General features: G+C 41.8%; 1 protein-coding gene across 2 annotated transcripts; it reads right to left on the bottom strand.

Moving 5' to 3' along the window:
* Positions 1-3,125: 3,125 nt before the first annotated feature.
* On the bottom strand, positions 3,126-7,914 carry LOC136251275 (uncharacterized). Of its 2 annotated transcripts, XM_066043705.1 has the most exons (14): positions 7,548-7,914; positions 7,308-7,464; positions 7,217-7,259; positions 6,743-7,169; positions 6,535-6,699; positions 6,395-6,481; positions 6,080-6,356; positions 5,597-6,031; positions 5,405-5,548; positions 5,180-5,350; positions 4,946-5,127; positions 4,524-4,891; positions 4,272-4,473; positions 3,126-4,220 (listed from the first exon to the last, which is right to left on the bottom strand). In XM_066043705.1, the coding sequence occupies exons 4-14, from the start codon at positions 7,037-7,039 to the stop codon at positions 4,080-4,082; spliced, it is 2,469 nt and encodes an 822-aa protein (XP_065899777.1). In that variant the 5' UTR covers positions 7,040-7,169; positions 7,217-7,259; positions 7,308-7,464; positions 7,548-7,914; the 3' UTR covers positions 3,126-4,079. The 2 variants fall into 2 exon arrangements, with proteins under 2 accessions (XP_065899777.1, XP_065899778.1); XM_066043706.1 differs by lacking the exons at positions 7,217-7,259; positions 7,308-7,464; positions 7,548-7,914 and having other exon boundaries at positions 6,535-6,686; positions 6,743-6,876.
* Between the last annotated feature and the right edge of the window lie 3,358 nt (positions 7,915-11,272).

Raw genomic sequence — 11,272 nt, 5'->3', positions numbered from 1 at the left:
TTTGAAGAATGCAATTACTGTGAATTCTTTTCAATGGCGCTTAATTCGTGTCGTACCTCCTCTGGAAAAGTTCTGTGCTTGGGTAGGTGAGCGTTGATTGTCCCTTGACCACTTACATAAGAGGTGTGCCATAATTTCCTCCTGTGTGCCATATTACTGGTGAGCAGTTCACCTTAGCCTCATCAAACATCGAAGATGGTGCTCGACTAGATATTTCAGCCAATGGTTTTTGGGGTGGCCGTTGTGAGAAAACTTACATTGATGTTAAAGTCTTTAACCCACACGCTCCTAGTAATCGTACCACCAGTGCCAGTGCCATTTACAGAAAACATGAATTGTGTAAGAAGCGTTCATATGAAGCTCGCATACGTGAAGTTGAACAGAGTTCCTTTACTCCTTTAATCTTTTCAGCCACAAGAGGAATGGCTAACGAAGCAACCATGTTTTACAAACGCCTTGCTTCCTTGCTATCAGATAAATAGGATTCAAATTATGCTGCTGTAATGGGGCGGATCCGGTGCTGCTTGTCCTTTTCACTTTTGAGGTCAGCAATTAGGTGTCTGCGGGGTTCTAGATCCTCAAAGGGCTCCGTTGGCCACTCTTTAGGATCAGCACCAATTGACCTCATTCAAATAGAGTCAAGACTCCCATTAATTAAGCAGTAACTTATTGAATTTTTTTTCTCTCCTTTCTTTGTATGTTTAATTTGTTGTTTCTATTATTATCGTTTGATTTTTCGCTGAAAAAAAAAAATAGCCACAGATGGCTTCATTTCTCTCTTGAAGGCATGGCTTCATGCAGCCAATCATTACCGTAAACGGTTTGTAATGATCAAGTAGTTATTGCTATTCATTCCTCTTATGAAAGTGGTCAAGGAACAATCAACGCTCACCTACCCAAGCACAGAACTTTTCTATTGTAGAGTCCCCAGACCCTCGGATAGGAGCAGGCGTTTAATATCTCTAATCGATAAGCGCCGTGCAGAGAAATCTTCCACCTGGAGTCTTGCTTGATGCATAAACAGGTAGTGCGTGCATATATTATAGTGTAACTGTGCATAATATAGTGATTGTCCTCCACTAGACTGTAGGCTGATTTCGTTTCGTTTCCCGTTTCGATTCCGGTTTTTATAACTATCCCTTTTTTTATTTTTTTTTTATTTTTTTTTTAACCCGGGCTTGATGGACTGCCCTTGCCTACCACCCCCAGCACATAAATGGCCTGTGCTGGACAAACCGGGACTTTCTTAGTCCACGGCAAACTGAGACTCTGCCCGAATCAGCTCCACAATTGGGGGAGTCTTAACATAGTGACCGATGGATGAGAGGGCTCCGCGGATGCATTGTATGGAGGACCGCAAGAGAGAAAAAGATAGACAGCACCTTAACCACCCCATGACAACAGAGTAATCATCGCCCCACTTGTTTGAAAGTTGATGAGCCAAGCGTTGATAAAAAACAGAAGCCTCATGAGCCAGACCACCAGAGGCAGACATTACCAGGGGGGTAAAAGAGGCATGCTCCTCCTCACGAATTCTCTGAGCATACGCACGTTTCTTAATGTTCTCGTGCCTCCGATAACAGGAGGCCAGTGATGAGGACGCATTAGAAGCAGCCAGAGGGTTGAACACCCGCACATCCACAAAACATCTTTCACTTCTTCCACCCCAAAAACCATTCATGGCGATGTCAAGACGGGCACCATCTTGGATATTGGCAGAAGCAGGGTAGTCCTGCTGTGAAACCGGCTGGAGCTCTGGTTCAACAGCTACCTGAGAGCATACTTCAGTCAACAGGGTAGCAGTTAGATCTCTGATCTCATTGTGTCGGATAGAAGGTAAGCCACCCTTGGGACAGGATAAAGCATGCTCCACTGAAAAGGAAGTCCCACATGCACAGTGAGCAGGAGTCCGCTGAGGAGACCACCCATAACGTAGTGCCATGGCATCGTGAAACGCGGACTTATGCAGTGCAAAGCCATGTTCCTGTAGGGGCCGGGTGGTAAGCCAGTTGGAGGCCCCTTTGGCTGAGGCTAGATCTAAAGCTCGTTGAGAGGAGGGATCTAAGTGGGTACGCAAACTGGAAGATCTATCCGAATAGTTGGAAGATTTGGAATTGCGGATTGCGGACTTGCGAGATAGCTGTTCTGTTTTAACAATAGCCGAATTGATACCCCGGTCCAGAATGAATTGTGAAAGAGGCTCAGTAATGTGACACGAGGCTGAATACTCCTCAGCTGCAATAAGAGTTGGGTTTATGATACCCAAACCACCGTATCGAGGTGGAAGGGCAAATAATTTACGGATTGTGTCATTTGGTGGAGAGCAACTCATCAAAGTAGGGATAAGTACCAGCCGGATGTTGTCCTCAAGGGGTTGTAAAGCCTCTGATATGTTTGGAGTAGTGCGACAAAGGTAGAGCCAATGGCTTGACAAGCCATGAGTGAGAGCGGAATAAGCAGCATGCGGCTGAACTTGTGCGAACTTGGCAAGCCGTGTAATCTCTGCTGACCAACCAACAACCTTGTCCCTCACAAATTCCTGGACATAAGCGTTTGAACCAATGGCAGCCCCAAGGTAGGGACGGCCTGCAGAAGTAATTTGAACATCAGTATCTGAGAACAGAGTAGTAGCAATTGAATGGAACCTTTCCTTAGAAACTAACCAAGTTTTAGGAGCATTCACAAAATAGCCAAAAGCAGGTCCCTTAATACAGAGCTGGTTCCACCAGATGAGCAAGTCCTGTATACTGCCACAAGCACAAGCATCATCAGCATACCAGACCTGGTCCACTGTCCCATGAAGTTGATTGATTAAACCTTACATTTGTACTGGTTGTGGAAAAGACATAAGAAGCTCGCCATAATCAGTGGCCAAATCGGAAATAACGTCATAGAATGTTGTTAATTGGTCACTAAGCGATCTGATTGGACGCACCAGTTTTTCGTAAGGCTGGCACAGGTACTGAATGCGGCTGTCACCAGACCCTCGCGCTAAGCGCGCGGGTCGGCTACGCCAGACTAGGTATTTGACGGCTTTGCTCGTGATTGTGAGGCATTAAACCATGCTCTTCCTGCTGACCTCGTCATCCCAGTCAGCTATCAACATGCTTTTATAATTGAGGTGTGTCACATATAATAAAATAGATATTAAACATGTGGCTGTATTCAATAAATATTCAGTACTAATGTATGTAAAAGCTTATTATTACGTACATTGGCTTGAATTTAAATATATTTTATATGCACAGGAAAGAGAATTCAAACGTTCTTGCTCAACACAGAGATATCATTTGTATAATGGGAACCAGGTATTTGTGCTGTGGGAGTGGAATTGGGTTGAAGACTTGATGGAAGATTCAAGCTGCGCAACTTCTGAAAACTTGTCAGATTGGAGTTCACCACAACCGCCAGCCAGCAACTCCCCACAAGCACTTTTGGATGAAACATCAGACTCGGATGATGATTCCATTCCAGCCATTACACATACTGTGTTATTCAAGTGTATGGGTGCTGATAAAGAAATTATCAAGACACTTTGTACTTGGCAGCCAAGAAGCATGACGAGGGTATAAATGTACCCGTGAAACTTGAACCTGAGCCAAACAACAAATACGACAACAAAGCTGTTGCTTTTATGTGTCAAGCTGATTCTGACTGGGAGAGGATTGGTTATGTTGTAAGAGAGGCCTCAGCAGAGGTGCACGAGGCTATCAGCAATAACAAAATTTTGAAGGTCTCACTTGAATGGATAAAGTACAAATTCCTTTTTAAGACTCCTGCCTGGTATGCTGCAATACGCATTACACGTAATGGGTGAATGGTCCAACACAGTAATGAGAAGTCATGCTTCACTGAATTAAGTCATACTATGTTATGCTCATGTATGTAATTGCTAATTTTGTGATCTTATAAAAGCATAATTATGAATGTTCATGTATATGTGGGTTAAGGGTACTAGGTGGGGGAAGAAGATTTACTGGAACATTGTGGAACTTTGCACGAATAGATGAATCACCATGAACAGAAAATGTAACTCTCGTTGCTTCCAAGCAACTCGTATCTTGGTAGTTTTGTTTTCTTCACCTTTTAGGCTGAGCATTAAACTCTGGCATTAAATCTTTGTAGTAGTAGCTATGCTTAGTGGTATGGTAGTAGAAGGGCAGTTCAGGATCCATTCTTTTAAGGAATTCCTTCGTAACTTTTCTCCAGCCATAGTATACCTTTGACAGTAATCAAACTAATATAACTAATTATATGGCCCTTGTAAATACCTGCTTCAATGTAAAATCCCTTCCTACAGTATCACGAAGGACACTAAAAAAACATTCTACATCATCAGTAGAACTGGCTCGAGGATGCTCGGCAGGGATATTGAGCCCACGGTTATAATTTCTTCTCCACTCTCTTGATTCAATATTAGGTGCAAGAGCTATCAATGTCTCCCTACTGAACCCCCTGACCCCACTGATGCTCCTGTAAACAGAACAATACAGTATACAGAGAACCTAATGAGAAATGCATACCGGTTGACTTCAAGCAAGCTCAAATCTCGCAAACCATCACTATGCCATGGCATCAGATCACTCAAAATATAATCCAGCAGGTCCTTGTTGAATTTGCTCCTTTGGTTATCTGTCAGGCCTCTCTCGTCACAGGCACGCCTCCAGTTGCGTATGTACTGAAGGTATTCTGCCTCACTATGATACCCCTTCTCTTTCATCCAGTCTATGACACTCTGACCAAATAGCCGCTCCACATCCTCAACACTTTGCTTACGGGCACCAGAGAAAGCAGGATATGTGAGCCCAGCTGAAGGGTCATGTAAAGCTTCCTCAAACCTTTCGAGGTGGATGTGACGTGGTCCTCCTTGTCTTAGACTGTGACCGATTCGCTAAGACAATTAAGTGTCAGTAGCATTTTTAAAAATTCATTCATATGCACAAACCTTAAAAACATGGGCTTCATCTTCACGCTCACAAAATTCAACTTTTGTAATGGGATGGACCTCTGGTACATACAGGTGTTCCTTGAAAGGAATACCCTTTGAGCTCAATTGATTAATTTGATATGTATATTCCAGTTGTGCCATTATCGATCGGAGTTTCTCAACCTTGGTTTCAGTCTTTCCTACAGATACAGAATTACACACACATGAAGCTCGATTGTCAATAACATTTACCTTCAGTCCAGCTATGAATAGCATAGCCAGTAGGAACTGTCCTTAGTCTAAGTCTTTCAATCACATCGTCAGAAGTGGCACCTTCATCATACCAAACCTTGATATCGCCTAATAATTCATCAGTGATGGCAGGGTTTGGCTGAACAGCAGCAACATGCCCATCTTCCATAACTGCAAACATGCTAAGTACAAAAGTACATATTTTGGGTAAACATTAATGCATACCCTTAAGAGTAACCATGTTAGTCATTTTGGTGATGTCTGTGCAAGCAAACTTTGATCTTGCGTCAGCACGAATTTGAAAAATAGATAAAGGCCTTGTGTTTCCTTTAGTGTGGAGTGAATTCCACTCCCCATCTGTAGTGAATCCTGCACAACTCATCAAATATATGACACCATAGTGTACAACATACCCACCTGCAACATGCATTTTCCGTTTAGTCATTTCGGCAATAATTTTGTTGGCCAATTCACGGATCTTTGCATCTGTCAACCCTTTGTATGGAATGCACTGGACAGGCAGGGCATAAGGCTTTCTCCTCCGGTCTTCAGTACTTATCATGAATACCAGTACATGTGTAGCTGGAGTCCTCTGATGACGTGTCACACCCTTAATGAAGCTGGTTAGCTCCTGACGGAGTTTACTTAGCTGAGATGGAACATTATCTTCTACTTGCACATCATGTCCTTCAATTTTCCTTAACAAACAACTGGTGCATCGGTGCAATTCTCTGCCATTCTCATTCAATTCAGTTAATTCTTTAACTTTCCAGGCCAACACAATTACATCTTTCTCTTTCTGAGTACTACCTTGCAGCTTCTCTGAGTATTCATTGTTAAACTTCACCAATTCTAATATAAAACAGGTTGCAACCAAATAACAGATACAATTGTACACACCTGCTTGTAGGAACTCCAAATCTTTGCTAATAGCACTCAGAACTGTAGTTAAACTCTGGACAACATTTCCATCACACATGCCAACTTTCTCTGTTGCCATCAGGCGTTCCTTGTAGGTAGCATACTTCTCCTGGAGAGATCCATCAGTCAAGTCAACATCTCCACTCCACTCAAGCCTGGATGATTCCTTCAATCCCTTGTTGATGTCACAGCCATCGGCTTTTATCCACCACCAAGTATCAGGATTCTGGTTAGCTGCTTCATCCAGTACATTAATCTACGCAATATCAGTCTAGTCTAACAAAATTAGCGTACCTGCAATTGGGAATCTAATGTCGTTTTACATGATGATATAGTAGTCCTAATGGATCTCTCAGAAATTGCAGGGATGTTTACTAGAGCCTATTAATTATAAACAGTTTACATATTATATGGAATATACACAGGTGACATACGTCCATGGTGCTTTGATTCTGTAGCATACTGGAACGTGGGAAATCCAATTCCTGAACTGACCCAGCTAAACACCACATTGGTCCACGATGTAACTTGACCCACTTCTCTCCAAAATTTGAATACATTGTCAGTAGCCACTGGCGATAATCCACTGGACAAGATATCTAAGTAAATCACTAAACAACATGCTGCTTTCATTTGCTTTACCTGCTGTAAATTGTCAAATGCAAAAAACAATGCAGTGTACTCCACAAGCCCCATAGGAATTTTGTTGATTGGAAAACGAGATTCATCATTGCCAGGTCTCAACGTTCCCATTCCTTTTGCAAGATTGTACAAAATATTTGTACGTCCACCATTTGATAACTGAACCATAGCACTTGCAGCAAGACACAAAAAGTCATCAGGTACCAAGACCTTGAATAATGACGATACACAGGTGGAGAATAGTTCAGACAATACTGGTAGACGAGACCCTTCATTTAATTGATTAAGCATATCCATAAGTAAACAAGAATCAACTGTGTTGGTTTGTACACTAGAAGATGTCGCAGCAGTTGAAGTCAGCACAGGTACTTGAGGTAGCGGGTTATCCTTTCAGTAAAAGGCTTCTGCTTCTTTTGGGGTTTTGTACCTGCATGCGTAACATAAATCTTGACTGTTTAAACGTAACATTAATACCTCTTGGACAGCCACCTGGTGACTTTGCTACGACAGGCATTAGCTGTAAGTATCAAATAAATAAGAGTATACTTTAAGAAGTACTGTGTACCGCTTCTGCAAACAGCTGACATTCCCATCCTTTGCTGTATGAAGTTACTTGCACTTGCCCAAAATTCTGAGTGGTTGTGGGCAGGCCATTTCTCTCCAGGTGTGTGAAAAAGTACAAAATCAATCAAAGCTTTCAGTTTTTCTTCGGTCCATTTGTCCTACAGATTCAAAATTTAATATCGGCAGTGTAAGGTCCATTCTTAACCGTACATACATATGATTCTTAAAGTAGAAAGCTTACCATGAGAACATTCTTCGAATAATGTGAGGTACTGTCACCTCCTTCCTCGGACCCACCGTCAGCAGTTGGGACATGGATTATGGAGGGGCACGTAAGCGGAGATAGCTGGTCATGAGGCTGGCTGAAAAGCGCCACTCTTCTTCCAGCCACGTGCACCGTGTCATTAGACATCTGCTCGCGTAGAGGAACTCTCTTTCGACTCTTTTCTTCTCTATACGGTGTATGAAGTGTCGGGGAGCTTCGAGAACGCTTGGATCTCGAGCCATTATTCTTCGGAGATCTCGCGCAGTCGTTGTCCGCCATTGCGTGCAGTCACACGTGACCTCTCTCTACTTAGAAGCTGTTTGTGTACAAAAATGATCGTGATCGCTGCAGGTATACATTAAGTACCAATCTAGGGGTTCATTGACACTATTTTTATATCAAAAAGCTTTAGATATAGAAATTTGTGTTGTTATATACGCAACACGTGCACCGCTTCCGCCCACCTCTGCTTCAACGGTAAAAGCTTCCAACCCACAATCGAAAAGTGCTGAAATATCGTCGCTAGGTCACCGGTCAAAGTAGTCTGGCGCCGCCCGCCCCTTCGCATAAAGTAAGGGTCTGGTGAAATACAGATATTAAATCATTTCTAGCGCCCAGATTCGGCGCTAGCCAATTAGTGCATGCCAATGACGTTCACACAGAATTTTTATTTTTTTTTCGATTGGTACCTTGAAGGCTCGAACGCAATAATATATTAAATACAAAATTCTAACTAGCTTAACTACCAAACTAAGTACTTTAACTACAAAACTAGCTACCTTAACTACAAAACAACCTTAATTAATAACTTAGTTCAACAAGTCTATGCCATCTTCTGGGCATAAGCCATAATGCCTCAGGATCATTTTGGCATTATATCGCCAGAGTAACTGACAAGCGCTGAAGCAATTGTTTCCTTGCAAACTGTCTGGGAATACCACTTTTAACAGCGGTACAGTCGGCAATCGTGGATAAGGTTGATAAAGCAAAGGGTGTCCAAACACCAAACGACTCGCAAACCAGGGGGAAAAATTCACCACCATGGTTATTAACAGTTTCCAAATAATGGTCATCCTTAGCCTCCTTACCGGCAGCAGCAGCTACCCCAGCCTTAGATGCAGCAGCAAAAATAAAGGAAGGCTGAGTTGTGCACCTGACAGAGAGGTCAAAGTAAGCAGGACGGCCTAGAGTAAAATCAGGATGGTAAATGTCCCCAGGACGAGATTGATCAGAGGCAATGCTTTGCTCACGGAGAACACCAGGGTGATCTTGCAGTAGAGCATGATGTACTATAGAAACAAGAGCATCATGGCGTTGGATACGTAGTGGGCCATGAGAACAACCAAGAAGATGGTCACCAAACTGATCTATGACAGACAAACATGTACAAAGTGGTAACAATGGGAAAAGAGGAACACCCAACCATAAACGGACAGCGATAACAAACTCATGTGGAGAAAAGGCCAAACCCAATGTTGGTTGAGGGATGGCCTTCAGCCAGCCACTGCTGACACCAGAGGAGTGAGCAACAGCAGCACGTAAACAAGCCTGGTCACGGATTGCGGAGGTGTTGAAAATGCTTGCAAATAATTGATCATCAAGGGAAGCCTGTAAGTCATTTTGGGAAGATAATAAATCGCCTTGGCAACACAATGCTTTTGTTCGAATTGAAGTGCAATCATCTGACGTAACAAGCATTACGTACGCTGTCTAATTGAATTCCTTTTGAAATGATTAGGTATTTGTATTTCACCAGACCCTTACTTTTTGCGAAGGGGCGGGCGGCGCCAGACTACGGTCAAAGGTCGAAAAAGACTCTTGGTCACAGGTCAAAGCGAAACTTCGGCCGGTCAAGACTTTGACCGCTGTCGCAGATCTACCTACAGCGCGTACCTACGTGACACCCCGTGATTAAACATAAGATAAAAAGAATTAAAGGATCGATTGTGGGTTCTTGTTGGTTGTCATTAGTAACGAAGTACTGTGTGTGGGATTAGCTGACTCAGTGTGTATAGTCTGGGGCCCTGCCTTTCTAATTGACATAAATCAGTATGTAGCTACACTACAAAGGAAACAAGTATGGTGACAAGCTGAATCAACTGGAATTTTGTGCAGTGTATGAGCAAGCATTCAGATACCACAAGGAGGCTATATTGTAAACATCAATGATTCAGTGGACTAATGCCAGATATCTCAGTAGTGAGTTGAATCCAGAATGGGGTCTATTTTACAGAATGGAATGCTTTCTAAATCAAAACTTGCAGCTTGGCTATCATTGCTGGAATTGCATTTTATCAGTAGTCTGGCATAGCCGACCCGCGTGTGTAGCGCGAGGGTCGGCTACGCCAGACTATTTTATCAGTGGAACTTCCAGGAAACTAATGGAATAGAATAGTAATAAAATATTAATAGCTGTCTCATGCAGTGATTGTTCTCCTACCTGATATATACCGAACTGTTATCTCCCATTTAAATCTACTGTATTACGGACCCGACACTCACACAACTTTAAACTAGTACCTTACCAACCAAGAATTGATGTATATAAATATTCCTTCCTCCCAAGAACTGTACCAGAATGGAATAGATTAGATACTGAGATTATTGAGACTGACTGTTGAAGAATTTGTACTAGTAATAGCATGGGTAGCAGTGAAATTTGGGATAAATATCACGAGTGTTGTATTGGAAATGGGGATAAATTTCCAATACAGCAAGAGTGGTATTTATCCCAAATTTCACTGCTACCCATGCTATTCCCAGTTAATACCATACTCGCTGCATATACGCATGCTGTGCATTAGCGTTGCCATGTACGCAATTTGTCACTATGTACTAAACATGTGTCAACACTAATTGTTAACATAAATTCTAGCCAATGAAATTGCAATTACAACTTTTTCACTGCTACCAGTGAAATACGGGATAAATTTCACTGCTACTATTGAGACTTTTGTATGGGCAGTGAAACAGGTATGGTATTAAAGCAAAAATTAGCCCCTTTTATGTATATGGTTAAGTAACTTATCGTAATTGTATATATTTTTATAGTTTATTATTGTAATTGTACATACGTATATAATTAAGTAACTTGTCGTAATTGTACATACTTATATAGTTAAGTAACTAATTGAAATTGTACACATGTAATTGCACATCAGCATTATACCCCTGGAGGGTCCTGCTGATTAACAATAAATAAATAAATATCAAGCAGATCTCTTCGATTCATTTATTGCATGACCAAGGCAAGTTTTGTTACTACAATACAGTAGCCGATTGGATGTCAGTTGTTTTGCTGATCTTGACAAGATAAATTGTTTAGAAGACCACTCGATTTCTTCAGTTTCAGAGCATGATGTCCACAGAGAAATTAACTAGAAGGTTACTGGTGACAGGAAAAGGCTAGGTGATCATGACTTCATTCAGCCTAATAAACAGAATATATGGTTGATTGAGTGAGGTATCACTTTCAGAATGTTCAGACGACTGGTGATGAGATTCATGGAAATTTGGTTGTGGTTGGAGACATTAAATATCCAAAAGCAAGTATATTAATTCACTTTCTTTATAACTATTTTCTCAATTTTGAGCTTGTACAAATAATTAAGTCAATAGAAATCCTAGCATAATATGGGAGAAATTTTTATTTTTGTTGTATAACTTCAAAGGAAAATGAAGAAAACATACAGACAAATCAA

This window comes from Dysidea avara, chromosome 3 (genome assembly GCF_963678975.1).
Source record: "Dysidea avara chromosome 3, odDysAvar1.4, whole genome shotgun sequence".
NCBI classification, from domain to species: Eukaryota; Metazoa; Porifera; class Demospongiae; order Dictyoceratida; family Dysideidae; genus Dysidea; species Dysidea avara.
The sequence above is the reverse complement of the archived record's forward strand: the minus strand, read 5'-3'. Positions and strand labels throughout refer to the sequence as shown.